This window comes from Stegodyphus dumicola, chromosome 3 (genome assembly GCF_044657685.1).
Source record: "Stegodyphus dumicola isolate Sdum_Otavi_A_Nest chromosome 3, ASM4465768v1".
Classification (NCBI taxonomy): Eukaryota; Metazoa; Arthropoda; class Arachnida; order Araneae; family Eresidae; genus Stegodyphus; species Stegodyphus dumicola.
Genome location: NC_140770.1, coordinates 243,015,747 through 243,034,355, shown reverse-complemented (window position 1 = coordinate 243,034,355; position 18,609 = coordinate 243,015,747). Strand labels below are relative to the sequence as shown.

Here is an 18,609-nt window from a genome sequence, read left to right as displayed (position 1 = left end):
ATAATTTAAATATAATTTGTTTTGTTTGAATTTATGCAGTAGATATTTGCTGTTACGGATTCAAAGACAATAAGACAAAGACCCATGAAACAATAAGGATTCGTTCAAAATAGCAGACAGTAGTTCTAATTTTTTTTTTTTTTTTTTTTTTTTTTTTTTTTTTTTTTTCTTTTCGAAGATATTACAAGCAACAAAAACTGATTATGTATAACCCAGAACAAATCAACATTTGAACAGATAAGAAAAAATTTTTTAAAAGAAGTTTCAACTCATGCCAATTTACAATAAATGGAATTAATTTCACTGTTGATACTTTGTTATCTAAAGTGACATTTAAATTTAGGGAACACAATTTTTACAGTATTTAAAATCAAAATGCAAAATGAAATAAGAGAACGAAACAGTATTTCATTGGTTTGTTTCTAGTATGCAGCAGTTCTTTGAACATACAAAATTAAAAATGATCAAGATTAAATAATCATAAAGTTTTTTTTTCAACTATTGCTTTATGAATTTAGGCTTGGAACTTTGTAGACATTGAGTGTATATGTGTGTGTGTGCATGAACATGTCTGTAATGTGTAACAAAAAATTAAAACTTTATGAGTCAAAAAATACAAGAAACAAACCTGATTTACAGCATTGGCTGCGGCAGATGCAAATCCAGTTCCCACAGTAAGACAAATCATGCTAACAGGTTCAAAAGGACCAGGAGCCATAGAATATCCAATTAATGTTGTAAATACAACCAGGCCTGCAAATTAAATAATTATTTTGAACAATCAATACATTAAAAATCCATTATCAACTCTTTAATTTTGAAATATATATATATATATATATATAATTTAAGACATAAATTAAGAAATTTAGAACTAATACTTGACAAAAACCAGAAATTGAAATTCATAATTAATAAATTTCAAATAATCATATACATGTAACAAAGAATTTAAAAATATTAAAACCAAAACATTTCAAACAAGCAAAACCCCACTTCAAAAAAATTTTGAAATTTAATGAAAAATGAACAAAAACAGAAGAGGAATTCAATCAACCTCAATGTCACTTCATCAGGGGGGAGGAATTTTGAAATTAATTAAAATCTCTCTTCTACAAAAATCCTCACTTTTCTGTATCCAGAATTAGCCAATGAATCCTTTCAATGTATTATAGTTATAATACCTCACCAAAAAATTCTGGCTCTTTACCAAAGCAAGGGAAAAACAAAGTAAATTCTTAGAAAGAAAGAGAATTCTTAAAAACAAAGAAAATAAACTTAAATAAAGAGAATTCTATCCTTTTAAAAGAATTGTTTAAAAGGATAGAATTATTCTCATTTTTCTAATTAGAATTTACTTTCTTTCGTCCTTGCTTTGGGGAAGGGCCAGAAGTTTTGGGTGAACTATTATAATTATAATACACTGAAATGATTCATCGAATAATTCTGGATACAGAAAAGCACGGACTTTTGTAGAAGAGACATTTCAATTAATTTCAAAGTTCCTCCCCCTTGATGAAGTGACATTGAGGTTGATTGAATTCCTCTTCTGTTTTTGTTCATTTTTCATTAAATTTCAAAATATTTTTGAAGCGGAGTTTTGTTTGTTTGAAATGTTTTGGTTTTAATATTTTTAAATTCTTTATTGCATTTATATGATTATTTGAAATTTATTAATTATGAATTTCAATTTCTGATTTTTGTCAAGTATTAGTTCTAAATTTCTTATTTTATGTCTTTAATGATAATTTTCTGCAGCTTAATGCACGAAAATTCTAGGCATTTTTGTGTTTCGTTTTCAAAAGAATTGTTTTGTAATTATATATATATAGGTATCCCTCCTACAACACAGCATCCTGTAGCATGGTTTCGCTATAACACGAATCATAAATCGTGAGAACCCTCCTACAACACGGCATACTATAACACGGTTTCGTTCTAACATGATAAAAAAATTGCCCAAGCAATCCCAAGAAATTTAACAAACTCCGCACAAAGTTTTTCAAATCGAGCAAAGCACCAACATAGTCCACTTTGAAGATGATGGGTGAAATATAGGCCAGATATGTAGGGTCTCAAAAAAGGCTCTGACCCAAATATCGATCAGAAGAATTCTGGCTCCCCTCACCCTTCAAGGTGCGGGGATAGTCATTGTCCAACAACCTTCCCTGCCACTCATCCGAAGTATGTTGGAAGAAGATATGGCCCTTTTCAGTTGAAACAGAAAAACGTGCGTGAATCATCAGAAAATGAAATTGGTGGCATATTAGAACTTTCTAATTCAGTTGGAGTCGAAGGTTTTCTGGATATGACTATTGAGGATGTTTAAGTTTTATTAGTGGAAAAAGAAATTGAAAAAGCAGATTTGATGGAAATGTCATCCGAAGCAGTGAATCAAATCGATTCTGAGGACACAAACACAGATGAAGATTGTGCAGTTAATAATTTAACAGTAAAAAAAATTAAAAGAAGGCCTTAGCTGAAAATCTCAAGTCATTTTTCTTTCCCTTCCTCTGAAGTCATTGCCTTTCCCTTCCTCTGAAGGAAGCCAAAAATTCAAAAGGCAGCTGCAAAACTGCCTAGCTCGATATTGAGAAATTTACAATGACCTGATAAGAATAAGTAAGCAAAGTAAAATTGCAGATTTTTTAAAGAGGGAAGAAGGTGCAAGAACTTTAAATGAAGAAAAAAATTATGGCAATGAAAACGATCTCCTTCCACAAAAAAAAAAAAAAAAAAAAAAAAAAAAAACTCTCAGTTGATTATACTGAGCAATGACGACAAAGAAAATAATTAAATTAAAGTTGCGTTAAATTAAAATAATATTTTTTGTTTTATGTTATACATACATTTATATTTTTAATAAAAATTAATGTTATTTACGTAGAATTAAAAAACCTACTTTGTTTTAATAAGTTTTAGGAACATAACCCCGCTTTTTGTAATGGCTCTTGGTCTCATACATGGTTTCACATAAAACGGCATTTTCTAGGAACCTATCTACCGTGTTATAGTACGGCTACCTCTGTATATATAAGAATGATAGAGTGATGAAATTTTAGGTTTAACGTAGACAAAGATGCTAATACAAGAATTAATTTTAAAAGATTGAGATGCAGTACTACATAATTTTTTTTTTTTCACTTAGCATCAATGAATTACACACCTGCTGCTAAACTGTGCAAAAGGCACATCTGTTATTCATTAATTATTACTTATATTTTACACACTGACAGCACAGCAAATGACAATAAACTGAATAATAAACTACATGTTAGCAAGACAGAGGCTCATGTGCGATGAGAAAAGATTATGATATTGATGTTAGATTAAAAATGGTTAAATTATTTCATAGCAAAATGCCTATAATAAAAGCTGAAATAACCAAATTAATAAAAAAAAGAGAGAGAGACAAATTACAAATCAAAGCTAGAGTTTTATCTCTTATATCCCATACATCTGGTGTTTAAGTTCCATCCAAATTTAAATTAAAATTAAAATTTATAGAATTAAAGAGACAGTATTAGCACATAAAACAAAGCAACTTAAACAACTTACATTGAAAGAAATGTTTAATAAAGTGAACAAATAAATATTAAGTTTTTTTTTTTTTTTTTGTAAATTTTGATACCCTTTAGATCGTAATTGCTCTTTATTTCATAAATTATGGTTTCATATTTTTGATTTTATAATTTCTACATGCAATCTTACTAGATTTAAATTGATGATCTATAATCCAGAAAAACCCCTAATCCGGAATCGCCGAAGTCCCGACGAGTGCGGATTAAAGACTTTGTACTGTATAAGATTTGTATCAAGTACTTTATTTTATTCATTTCTCCTCTGACACTTTTTTTCCAAATAATTTTTATTTTTATGGACTAATTTCAGCCTTATACCATTTTGTTTTCTCCGATATTAATAGCCATGAAGGGGGATTGTTTAATGAACAATTTTAGTTAATTTAATTTATTTATTAAAAATTTCTTTTGATCATACTAAATTGTTCAATAAATAACTCGGAAACGTGGCTACAGTTGCATTTCTAATGACACCAACCTCTTGAAGAAGATATGAAAAATATAACCCTATGTTTTGTTTGGTTTTTATTCTATTTGTATTCTGTACTACTTAATTTATACTCTGTAAGATTTATTTTGCTCTCCAGTGCTGCATAATTTAATGATTTTCATTAAGACATTCACTTTTACTCAACAGTATTTTTATTTCTCACAACTCAAAAAAAAAAAAAAAAAAAAATAAAATAAAATAAAATAAATTAAAGGATAAAATGTTTGCAAAGATTCTTGCCACTAAGACTGCATTCAGATGGCGGCACAAAGGGCACAGAGGCGTAGTTATAAGGGCATAAAATAAGGGAATTTGGCTCACACTTGCGAGAACGGGGTGTAAGCCATGGCCAATGAGAGGAGCTAAATTTGTGCATGCGTAGATGTGTCTACAACTTTCCAACGCAGTTCTCCTGCTCGATTGACTTCCTATGTTTGCTCTACTTGTTTTGTGACAGCAAAATCTTCTGTAGAATGCTGCTTCGTTTTAGCTTCTCTCTGATTGGTCGACGCTTATCCCAAACTCGGCGTAAAGTTGAAAACTTTGAACCCTATGCCACAAGCCCTAAACCAATTTTGTGACGTAGCACAGACTGGTTGCTTTGGCAACGGAGCTCGGCTTTAAACACTTATGCCCTTTACACTCCCGTCTGAACGAAGCTTTAGTTTACAGTAACTTTTAGCACATTATTTGGCTCTAGGTTTTATATGCACTTATTAACTTTTCAGTTTTTACAATACATATATAGGTCATCAATAAAGTTCTGCAATTTTTTTTATAATAAATATAAATGAAGCAGTATTAAAACATAAGAAAATTTCATTAAAACATGTAAGAACCATTTTCATGACTTTCTGCCACCACTACAGCAGTTTGAAAACTATCTTTTCTAAAGCAGTCAGTAGGTTGGTTTGTTACGAAATTATCAAGGTGCCGTTTGACAGTCTCCAAAGAAATGAACACCTGGCTTTTCAGAAAATTCTGAAGTGACTTGAAGAGATTAAAGTCCGAGGCAGGAATAAAAAATGGTCAGTTACACAAAACATCTCGGCCAAATTTTTTCTATGACATTCATTGGGGAATGCGGGGCCGAGCACTGCCACCACGATGGAAGGTAACATCTCAATGAATGGTCAGTTCTTGGCATTTTGCTTCAATATCTAATTTTAAAACAGCTGTTTGGGAACAGTATTTTCTGAATTTGTCTCATTTGGTGGCAACAACTCATAACATAATTGCAAGTCCCACCATATGCACAGCACTGCATTTTAGTGATGTTGCTAAATGAGGTTCATTTGGCTTACCCAATGATTTTTTTTTTCTTGTAAGGTTTGTACAGGATCCAGTATTGTGTCTCATCTTCCCTAATCAGCCAGTTAAAAAAAAAAAAAAAAAAAAAAAAAAAGGCTTCTTTGTTTTGCTTCTTTGTTTGCACATTCTCAAAATTTGAGCAAGTATATTCCACTCTGTTAAAGTATCAAATGCTTATATATCATTATGGCTTACATACCCAATCTTCTTCAAATGATCACAAACTTTACTTTTGGAATATTTAGTCTGTCTGAGAGTTCCTGAACAGTATAACATAGATTTTCAGAGACAGCTTCTTTTAATAAGTCCTTACCTACAGAGAATGGTGGTTTAAAATGGGTATTATCTTTGAGGCTGCAATTTCAATGTTTAAACTCCTCAACTACCTTTGAATTGTTATCATAAACAGCACTTAAAACCATATACAGTGCAAATTTTATCAGCAGTCGTCTTAGCACTTTTTCCTTTTTCTAAAATAAAAAGAGTATAATATGATGAAAATGAACTTCTGCGCTCTAAATTCTTAGCACTGCAATTAAAAAAATGGTAATTTTTTATTATTCTCACCCCTCTCCTGAAAAGTCAGCAACTCACTGGCAACTAATTTTTTTGCTATGCTAATATACAAAAGACAACAGCTATTTTCAAAATAGCAGCACGCTAAGAATTCTATAAAAGAGTAATCCGTGAATAAAATTAAAAAAGCAAGAAATATCCATATTGAAATAATTACCTTTTCCAAGAAATCCTTATGTCATTATATATATTTTATTTGCAACTGTTCTCCCTATGTATGAAACAAGCTTTTTTTTCACGTAATAAAAAATGGAACCTCATCAGCCAGCAAATGCCACAGTTCTATTACAATTCATTACATGAGGGGAAAAAAAGCTCAGTGCAAAGATAAGCCCTAATCATAAAAATTATCCACGAGTTTGTAAGGTGGAAATCTGCATGTAGTGAAACACAAGCTTGCTGCGTGTGCATGCATACCTCAGCTGCCACATAACTATTTTGGAGACAAAGTGGATCACCTCGTGATTTTATTTTTGACAGGGGCTGTATATAATCTGAAAGAAGCAAAAAATTATGCCACAACATATACTAGAATTCTGCAATACAAGCAAAAAAGACTGCATTCACACATCTGATTCAATCAAGATCACCCTTTATCAGCAGGGGGGAAAAAAAAAATTTAGAAGAAAACATGCTTCAATTTGAAAAGCTACAGAAATTTTTGGATGACCAATATATATATGATTTCAGATATCCAATAATTCTAGATAACCCAATATAAATATCTAGTGTAAATACACACATTCACTCCCCACAATAGTACAGTCAAGAGTCGTTAATTCGGACACCCATAATCCGGAATGATCTATAATCCGGACCTCAAAGCTACAAACTTTCTACGCATGCGTCGCGTTCACGCATGCGCACAGGCGTTTATGAGAGCGCGCAAGACCTTTACGGCTGCGAATATGTTTGTGCACATGCGCGTTTAATGTGTAACGGAGGTATAAGTTAAGCTAAAATTATCTAATTCAGTTAATGTTGCACATTGCTTTGTTCCTTAATCTTCGAATTGGATCCAGCTTATTATTTTTTGCAGACTGTTAGAGAAATTTCATAAAAGTAAGCTTGAACTTTCGATTATTTTAAATAGAATTTACTAATACGTAATTTATATCTACAAAGCGAAAGTATGTTTTGAAATCCGAAATCTGTTTATCAATTTCACGCCGCGGATTGGAAGTTGATCTGCCAGCACTATCCTTATCTTCAGATGTTTTTATTTTATTTGGCTTATAATTCCTTACTAAGTGTAGTATTTCATCTCGATGTACTCCGTCTTTGATATGATTTAAATCAAGTTCCTCATCATTATATTTCGCTTCCGATAGTGAAGAAAGTGACATAGAGGTTATTGAAAATGAAAACATTTCGATTGACAAATTAGTCGGTATTCTCAACACAGCAATTATAGGACTTGAACAGCGGAACTTTGTAACTAAACAAGAAATTATACCGGTGTAATAGAATTAAAGAGAAAATATTATCACATGAAACGAAGCAACTTACATTGAAAGAAATGTTTAATAAACAAATAAATAATAAGCTTTTTCTTTTTGTAAATTTTGATACCCTTTAGATCATAATTGATTGTTCTTTATTTCATAAATTACGGTTTCATATTTTTAATTTTGTAATTTCTGCATGCCATCTTACCAGATTTAAACTGATGATCTATAATCCAGAAAAATCGATAATCCGGAATCGCCAAAGTCCCGACGAGTCCTGATTAACGACTTTTGACTGTAATACATAAAATTAAATTACCTGTAAGACGAAATTTTGACAGTGATTTGTAATATCTTGGAATTGAAGGGATACTTAGAACTTGTTTATGCCATTCTAAATCCAAAGGCTTCACAGTATTTAACAACTTGATAGGTTGTGAACTACCTTTTTCAGAATCAGACCTTTCAGAACTCTTATCTGTTGCAACAGTGACATCAGGGTCAGTAACTGGCTTGAAAACATAACCATTTTGTCTGCTACTTCTCTCCTCTAATTCAGATTCATTTTTGAGGATTATATCACTTGCATCTTTTAAAGATACATTTTCTTCCATAATTATATTTTTTACTTTTGCTTTCTTAACAGTACTTCTGTCTTCTTGCACATTTTCTGAAATGTGGGAAATATGCACACTTGCAGAAGATGCAAAAACTTTAGTTGCGGGTTCCTTTGCTTTATATCCCTTCTGAAATAATAAAAATACTTTAATATTGTTTTTTGTACTTATAAAATTTATCACTCTTCGGAAAAAATACACACTACACAGTTTTAAAAAGTTTTATATATATTTTAATAAATTAGGCAATGTTTTAGTTAATCAGTTATGGAACAGAACATGAAAGCTATCATCAATTTCATGAAATAAATACGTTAATCTTCAGAATACAATGCTTTAATTATTTTATATAGAATTTTTGAATTATTTACATAGACCTTTGATAAAACTACATTAATTTAAATGCCCCATAGCAATGTGATAAATGATTTTGTTTCATCAATTACTCATTCAAACTATAAAAAAAGTACCCATACCCTTAAACACAAAATAAAGAAGAGGAAGCCTTCAACTCACGCAACATTTGCAGAATATGCTTTTATAACCAATATATTTTTTCAATAGTAAAATTAATTTTACCATATATTTTTCATATATTCCACTGTGTTAAATTCAGATTACCTAATTGCCAATAAAAATATCTCACTTTAAACAGATTCACAATTTACTTTTTAGCATCTACATTGAAGTTTACATAAATTTCAAACATCTCTGCAGCTTAAATTCCATTTAATGAACCAATATCATTTGTAATATTAAGATACATTTTCATTATGAAAATGTCTTTATGCAAAAATTTCATCACATTATTATACTATGCTGATTATCAGTCATGTAATATCAATGCTAGTTTTCCGAGTATTGTTATTTGATGTATCCCAAGATTTTTAATTTATCTTTCAATTAAAATTGCACATGGTTTAACAAAACTGAGAAATATGAAAGCATTGAATATACTTTTAAAAAACTTAACTGCATTTAATTGTGCATGTACCTGATATAATTTTTTACAGATTTAATGGATATGATCTGTATTATACTCCAAATGAACATTCCCCTATTACTGTAACTAACAAAATATGTTTTTGATACCTTATATTATATACCTCAGTGCAGAACTGTTTAACTTTTATTTATCAGCATCTCTTTCTTTACATTTTTCACAGCAAATTCACTCAGTACTACTGTTGGCAATGCACTGTTATACTTAAATTCATTTTACTGAATTTATGAGTTCCACTGAGGATCCTGGCTCTGGTAAATTATAGTCATCAGATATACAATTAAATTAATCAATTAAATAAATATATTTAACATGAAAGTAATGTACAAAGTTTAGTTAAAAACATTCTTTACATAACTAAATTAAAAAAAAATCTTTTAATACTGAACTTAACGAATCATTTATGTATATATTTTGGCATACATTTACAACAGAAAAATGAGGGCTATGAATTGAGAAAGAAAAGATTTATGATCTATTTTATAACTGCTACTTCCTCTAGAATAACAGTTCTTAAACATGGCAGAAATCTGGGAAATTTTGTTATCATTTTTATTTAGCTGCTAAGTCTTTAGATTTATGAATATAAACTTTTATTTAAGTTTTGGTATTTAACAAAATTTTCTATACTTTTATTTAGTTTGTAAAACATATTAAAAATAATCCATACCAAAATAAATTAATATAAGTATTTTTAAAGTTTTTCTGGCCTTAGGAGTGGTTGATGCTGACATAGGCAAATGACTCCCATTAGGGGCAAAAAATAAATTCTTTTGAGTTTTAGAAAGAATAGAGGCATGACCTTCTAGGAATGGTGAAAGGGGTGCATGCAGCAAAAAAAAGGTGGAGAGCCATTGCTCTAGAAAGACAAATTAGTGCAGTGGCTAAAACTGGGAATACAAATCCCTTCCCACAGCATTCTGCATATTTCATAACTTTGAAGCCCACAATTATATCTTGAATATTCACTTTTGAACACTGTCAATCATCAGATGTAAACTTTATTACATTTGCATATTTTTTTTTATTTACATTATAAGTAGGTATAAAATAATAGAATTCTTTTCTTAGTACAGTTAAATAATCCCTGTGAAAAGAATGCTGCATTAAATAAAATCATAGTAATCTAATACATAAATAAGCATAAAATATATCATTTCACCTCATTATTTCTCACCATCTCCTTTCATATCTCTCTTAATTATAAATAAAAAAGGAGGCCAAATGAAATAAAACAAACAAACAAAAAATTATAATACAAGCAAAATGTAGTCCCTTCTTTTTAATTGATCAAGAAATATATAAAATAGTTTGAGCACTCTAATTTTTTCTTTTCTTCACATTTTTGTTTATAGCACCTAAGTGCATTCTAAATCACACTGTGAACTGAATAATTCTTTCTACATTTAAGTCCATAATTTCTGTTTTCAACTCTTCAGCAATGTGAAGTATTTTTTACAACTCCTCATTTCACAAACTTAATTAGGTTTCTTTTCTACTTATTTACTTCTTCAAAATAGTTAATCTTGAATGAAACATCTATTAAGAATCATCAAACATAAAACATTAAAAATAAATAAATAAATAAAAATATTAATGTTATGTTACTGTTTATAATAACAGGAATAATCATCCTCATCTATTGCCAGAGTAACAACAATAATTATACAAGTATAACCTTCTACTGTTTTTATTTTCAGATGACAATGAATATAAATCTTACCATTAAATTAATATTTATAGTCTACATACATGGTAACAAATAGTATAACTCTTTTCTTTCACAAGGAAAATAAACTGTAAGATGGTGAAAACACCTAATACAGTCAAACTTCTACTTAACGAACACTCTATTTTATGAATTCTCCTATTTAGTGAAGCTTTTTGTCAAATTTTACTCAAGGTGTGAATTTTCTTGTATAAAGAACTCCAAATAACAAAGTATCCTCTCTATTGAAAGAACTTTTTAAATGTATTATTTTCAGAGATTTTTCCTTTTACTCATTTGCTGTGACATGTATGTGTGTGTAGTTGTGGTCCTAAAAAAAGGCAGGCAACTTGCTACTAGTTGTCACATTCCATGCTATGTTAGAGATGCAGTGGGGGGAGGGAGATTCTTGAACGAGAAAGCATTTAAACACCCTACAGCTGTGTTATGAATGATAAAAATGTTGAAATAGGAGCAACTGACACTTAATAAAAAAATAACAACAAAGTAAACAATAGTGTAAAGAAGAAAGAACATTACATAAAATATGTTATTTTGTGAAACAGTTTATCAGCAATCCTAAAAAATCATGACAAAATTTCATCAAGCACTGATTTCACTAATCCAAATGCAAGAAAATGTGCATTTATGAAGTAATATTAAAATGGCTGATTATACTAAGCCCAAAAATTGTACTGATATCAGAGCCATTGATACCAGAAAAAGCTACAGAGATTGCCAATGCTATAGGACAAACCGAGTTTCATGCAAACAATGAATAGCTGGAGAAATTTAAAAAATAGCATGAAGTAGTTGCAAAAATCAAATGTGGCTAAAATAAAGGTACTAATGAAGATGACTGTATTATACAGAAAGATCATAAACTAAAACAATTCATGGAAATGAACAAAACAAAAGACAAAAGATATATTCAATAATGACTGGTTTTATTGAAACTGGTTTTATTTTATCAACACTCACTGCACTGAACATTAAAAAAATAAAAAAAAGTGTTTTAGAGGAAAGCAAACCAAAGTTAAAATTACTGTACTGCTATGTAAAAATATGGAAGGAAATAGAAAAGTGGCTCAAAAAGCTAGATAAATACATGGTTGTACAGAAATGCAAAATTGCACTAGTGGTAGACAGTTGCAAGTTTCACTCTATCAAACACAAGTATAAAAAATTTGCAGTTTTTTCCCCCTTTTCTTCAAATACCACTGTGAAACTGCAGCCTATGGATCAAGAGATGATAAATAAGTATAAGATGTAGTATCACAAAAGGAATTTTCATTATCGCAAAAAGGCTGATTTCAATACCCATTAGGGCCTTCTTCTGTGTGTATGAAAAGTTATTAGCCTTAATGAGACTGCGTATTGGAAATTACAAAAGCATGGAATTATGATGTCACTACGAAAACTGTTCACAGTTGCTTCGAAAAAGCTGGCCTCATCATCAAGATTGATATTACTGAAAACAGCAGTATCAATGACCACAACAGGCAAGATGAGAAACTGAATGATATGCGGCTGCAGTTGAAAAATCAAAGGTAATTAAAGAATAATGAACAATTAAAATGTTATTTATTCATAGATAACAATGTTGAAACCTCAAGAATTTCTACTGGAGAGGACATAAAGTGATTGAAGACGGACTTTTGGATACAAAAGTGACTGGAAGATGATGATAAAGAAGATGAAAATGATAATGAAAATTAATGCACAAAATCTTTGTCAGAATGAAAAATTTTGTTATATTAAAACATACATAAATAATATTAATAATACCACATTAGGAAAAAATTCCAATTCCATGCATTACAAAGATGTAAGATAAGGCACAAAATGTTGTTCCTGGCAAAAAATAACGGATTATTTAATTAATTTAGAAGTCAAACAACAAAAATGACTGTACAGATTAATAATAAATGTATAACAAAACTGACTGTATTAAAATACTGATTTTTGTTGTTTGACTTCTAAACTAGTACTTGTTCGATGTGTTATCTTAATTGATTATTTTTCAAAATGAATTTATGTAATTTTCATGTGTAACTTTGATGGAGTGGATACAATAATGTATGTAATTTTGTACTTTTGTCTCACTTTATTACTATTTTACATTTAAAATTAAAAAAAAAAAAAATAATCTCTATTTTGTGAAGTTTTTCAGGGGCTCCTTGACTCTGTTAGAGATTAGATCGTAGATCTAATACAGTTTGTCCATATTTTGGATTGTAGGACAGTTAGAATAGGATTATTAGAAACTAAGATGTCATTAAAAATGTATTTTTAATAAATATAATTTTAAAGTAACCACTTGTACTATAAAAATGTCTGATAAATAAGGGATATTTGAAATAATTTAAATCTAGTTAACAGTTTTTTCCTTATTTTTAACATCTTAAACTATTAATATCATGAATGAAATTCAGACTCAATATGCTTCAGATATATTTTTTTAGATTTTGTTCTAAAGTTGGAGATATCTCTAAATGCACATCTAAAAAAAATCCAGACCTTCAAATATTTCACAATAAAAATCATAAGCATAACATTGCTTTGTTATCTTGCTTAATAAAAGTCATGACAATTATTCATAAATTTCATTAACAGTTAAATGAGGTAAATTTTAGCTTATCCTTTTTCACTCGTGTCACAATATTTGCTCAGATTGTGTAATATAGTGTGTCCCAAAACGGTACTTACACATGTTATTGACTCACCTCTAACATTTTTTTTAAAAGATCGAGATATTATTCAATAATACCAAACTTACAATTTATATTTGGAGAAAGAAAATTTGCTATAAAGTGCTACTGGAGGTATGAGAACATCATGGAAGTGGAAAAAAGATTTAGATGAGAGTATAAGAAAGATCTCCCAAAATGACGTACCACTGCTTACATCAGAAATAAGTTTGAATTGAAAGAACTGTTAACAACATCAAAAACACAATGCTCCCAAAGATGCCAAACATCTACCAGGCCAAGAAGAGAAGATCAAATAGACGAAATTCTTTTTCTATCCCCCCCCCCAAAATAAATATAACAACTGAATAGTGAAATAGAAATGCATCACTTCCATCATGCTCCAAGGATCTCTCTCAATGCAACACTTCTGGAGAGATGGATTGAGTGAAAAGATGCTGCTGAATTCTTTGCATGCTCCTCATACTTCACACCAATGGATTTTCTTCTGTGGAAATACCTCATGGATAAGGTTTATTCCACAAAGCTAACGACAATTGTTGCACTGAAAGATGATATTCAAAGGCGATGTCTCATATTCCAAATGATATGTCATTTAAATTTGTTGTATCCACTGGTAAACATTATAAGCTTTGCTTGGAAAATAGTGGAGATAAATTTGAACACTTGTGTGAACATGCACAAATGTGTAAAATTTATGTAACCCTCCAAATGGCATGATTACTTTTATCCAGTCATGAGAATTTTTGTCACTTGGTATACCTTATCATTCAAAATAAATTTTTATTCTTATTTAAATAGAAAAAGAGCAGTAAATGTTTTGAGAATATGAAATGCACTAAATTTTGGCAAACGTTTCATTTGAGCAAGACTTCCAGTATACAACAGTTTATTAATTAAGGATCTAAATACATTTATAGTTTTAGCAAGTTACCGAACCAGTCTCCCCAGTTCCACCTTTCTAGAATGGAAAGATGCAATAGTTCAAGGATTTAAAAAAAGAATTTATGAAAGACCTTCTTTTATACAGGTGCATGACAAACACTTTGATCGAATTCAACAGTTGAAAGATAAATTTATCATAACAAAAATTGACAAAGTAAGCAATAACTTTAGTATCATTTGCAAAACGTTCTACTACAATCTAATTAATAATAAGCTCTATAGCACCAACACCTACCAGCTCTTAAACACCAGTAATAATGTTATTCTAAAAAGATTCAGAACACTGCATAAAAAACTTAAAATAAGTCCAAACAGATATTTTAATAGGTTTACTAACTTGTACACTCTCCCCAAATTTCACAAAAATCCAATTAAATTCCATTTCATCACAAATAGTACCAGAAACTATTTAAAAGAAATAGATTTTGTCTTTGCCAAAATACTCAAACAAGTTCTTGAAATTCTACATAACCTTCAATTTGAAAAACACAACTTTAATTGGATTATTTATAATAATGAGAAGATATTAGATACACTTCAGACTCTCAAAATAACAGATATCGATAGGTATGATTTTGAAAATTTATATACTTCTCTGCCTCTCAAAGAAATTTACAACAGCTTACTCTCATTCCCAGACCTCTTTCTGCAGATTTTAAACATCATCTCCAGAGAAAAATGGAAACTTTTCCTACAAGTTAAATCTTTAATAATAAATACTTCAAGCAAATTAAAGGATTGCCGATGGGCGCAAGCTTCTCAACTGCTATGTGAAATCTTTTCACGCAAGAGTAAAACTTTCATATTTCATCGAATTATCAACAGAAAAAACTTTTTACAAATGTGTACAGGTATAATCATTTCCTTTTTCATTACTTTCTGGCCAAAATTTAAAAGTTTGAAGTACCCATTTTGAATTTCTTTCTCTACAAATCACCTTTTTAGACCCTATCCAACTAATACGAATTAGGGGGGGGGAACTTACGGATTAGGGGAGAAAGGGGGAAAAACTCCTCAGTTTTCCCCCCTTTCTTCCGACTTAGAAGAACCCACCCGCTCACAAGGACACGTCAACTTATAGCTTAAACTGCTATTCACTTAAAATGTACATTTTTGCTTTGGTAATCTTTTTACACAATGGCTTATGATAAACCTTCAGAGCATCAAATTTTGAGATTTCATTCCTTGTAGCGTTCAGAATAAGTAAGTTGAATTTTTTCCGTTTCTTGGCTGTTTTCATTTGTATTTATGCAACTTCATTTCTGCTTAAGTTCTCTCTTTAATGCTTTACCTTTTTTTGTTTCACCCTTTCATTTTGAAATTGAAATAGAAATTTTTCATTATGGGGTTTTTTCTCTCTTTTATTTTTACTTTAGCAAACTGCTTCGTTCCAGGTTGACTTTTCTTTTATCTGAAGACACTTCTACTTTTATTACAAATAGTAATTCAAATTGTTCTTTTTATTCGCATTCCCTTACATAAACTCGGACTATCTTATTTACATTTTTCTTTACTGTTTTCAACACAGTTTTTCGACACACCTTTTTTAAGTTTTTTTCCAGGACTGTCTCTTTGAATTCTTTAAGAGACTAATTTTAATTTTTCTGTTTTTGTTTTTTGCATTGTAAAAAATTTTCTAGTTATGTAATTTGTAACATAGGTTTTATTTGTGTCATTGTATGCATGTTAAATATTTCTTTTTTTTTCTTATGTAAGAAAGCTAAGACAAATAGGGAAAAGAGACAATTTAATGAGACTTCTTTTTCTTCTAATTATTTGACAAATAAATTAAGTTTGTGTTTACAAATCTCATTAAATTTTGGAGCGAAATTTGTCTTGGCTCTCTTTTTAATCGAACAGGTATGGAACTTTAAAAACACTTTTCCCTTGACAAGTTCTGTTATGAAGCTCCAGATAGGGGAGATTAAAAAAATGTTTGCATAATTGTTTTTTTTTTTTACACCATTACTTCCCTTATTTACTTTCTTGTTCCATAGTTGTTTTAGCATTTTTGTTTTTATATCTTTTTCACATCAATGTCCTTTTTTTCTTATGTTTTTCCTTTTATGTAGTTGATATCTTAATTTACTTCGTAAAATTCGAGTCTTATTACTGATAGTTGGATCTTTTAATGCTTTTAAACTTTTATCTTATTTTATATAATGATCTATATTTTATCCTAATGAATGAAAGTTTATGAAAACAGAGACTCTAATAATTAATTACATAAATTTAGTTAATAAATGCTGTTTAAGTACAGTATAAGCAGACATAAAAAGCTGTGCTGCTCAGAGGCTTAATTAGACCTGTATATAGTATATCAATAAACACAATGATAAAAATTAAATTTATGGCTCATAAAATGTGAACACATTTTTTGGGAGGACACCCTGTAATTTATGAGCAGAAGTTTAATCTTAACTGTAGCCTTCTGAAACATTTGCTTTATTGGCAATGTGTTACCAAGAATTTGTTCTCGCCTGATTCCATGAAAGACTAAAGCTTAGCTAGTAGTGATGCTGTTGGTAAATAATACAGTATAAAGACCAAAATCCAGACTTCAGCGATTCCGGATTTGGGATTTTTCCGGATGTTAGATCATCAATGTAAATCTGGTAGGATGGCATGCAGAAATTATACAATTTAAAAATATGAAATCGTAATTTATGAAATAAAGAACAATCATGATCTAAAGGGTATCAAAATTTACAAAAAAAAGCTTAATACAGTCAAAAGTCTTTAATCCGGACGTCCATAATCCGGACCTCAAAGCTACAAACTTTCTGCGCAAGCATCAATGCATGCGCATAATACGTTGATGTATGCACGTTTAATGCATAATGGATGGTATAAGCTAAGCTAAAATTATCTAATTATCTATTTCAGTTAATGCTGCAGATTGCACTGTTCCTTAATCTTCTAATTGGATCCGGATTTTTTGCAGACCGTCAGAGCAATTTTATAAAAGTAAGCTTGAACTTTCGATTATGTCAAAAAGAATTTCCGATTCTAGAGCTGCCAAAGGATCTACAAAACGAAAGCATGTTTCGATGTCCATCAAACAAAAAGTGGAATTGCTGCAAAAAACAGATAAAGGCATGAAGAAAGTGACAGAGAGGCGATTTATTTCTCTAACCATTCCGAAATCTGTTTATCAATTTCACGCTGCTCTGCCGGAGGAGGGGACGTCGCGGCGTGCAATGGACTGGAAGTTGATCTGTCAGCCCTATTCTTATCTTCAGGGCAGATATTTTTATTTTATTTGGCTTATAATTCCTTACTAAATGTAGTATTTCATCTCGATGTACTCCGTCTTTGATATGAGTTAAATCAAATTCCTCGTCATTATAAATATCACAAATACACATCAAATAGTTTTTTTTGGTTGCAATTTTCTAATTTCGATTATACGTAATGTATGCTTTATGCATGCGCGCGTTGAAAGAAATGTTTAATAAAGTAAACAAATAAATATTAAGCTTTTTTTTGTGTAAATTTTGATACTCTTTAGTTCCTAATTGATCTTTATTTCATAAATTACGGTTTCTTATTTTAATTTTATAATTTCTGCATGCCATCTTACCAGATTTAAAGTGATGATCTATAATCCGGAAAAATCGATAATCCGGAATCGCCAAAGTCCCGAGGAGTCCGGATTAACAACTTTTGACTGTAATTTACTTTATTTATATGTTGTACATCATGCATACCTGAAGTTTATATGGTGTTTATAGCTTATTTGTATTGATTACAGTAATTTTCATGTTAATTTTAAAATCATTTCTTAATTATTTTATTATTGTACAGATACTTGGGTTTTTTTCCGTGGTTATTTTCCATTCCAGTTTAAACATGGTAAGAAGCAGTTTATTATTTTAGTCAGTATAATTTAATTTGCACTATGTTATTATCTATTTCAAAACTAAATAAACAATATTAAATAAGCAGTACTTGCTTCTCAGCTGGGCACAAAATGATGATTTAGTTAATGCCAAAGGGGGAACGTGAAAAATCAGCAAATGTGGTGTTAATTGGGCTAAATATATAAGCACAATTGAATCTCTTTTAAAGATGTTTCCATTTTTTACTTTCTGGATCCCTAAGGTTGGAGGCCATTGCACACCTATTTATCAGACAGTCCCTGATAACTGATAAATTTCTTAAATCCATTGATGCATAGATGTGATATTTAGTAGGGAAAATACAGTGTCTGTGTTCT

At 30.1% G+C, this 18,609-nt stretch overlaps 1 protein-coding gene across 1 annotated transcript in view; it reads right to left on the bottom strand.

The window, feature by feature from the left end:
- Positions 1 to 18,609, bottom strand: part of Cox10 (Cytochrome c oxidase assembly factor 10) — a 43,819-nt gene that overhangs the window by 12,239 nt on the left and 12,971 nt on the right. Inside the window, exons 3-4 of the mRNA XM_035358400.2 lie at positions 7,726 to 8,152; positions 629 to 753 (exon numbers count right to left, since the gene is read on the bottom strand). Of these exons, the coding sequence (XP_035214291.1) occupies positions 629 to 753; positions 7,726 to 8,152 (552 nt within the window). The remainder of the gene's footprint in view (positions 1 to 628; positions 754 to 7,725; positions 8,153 to 18,609) is intronic.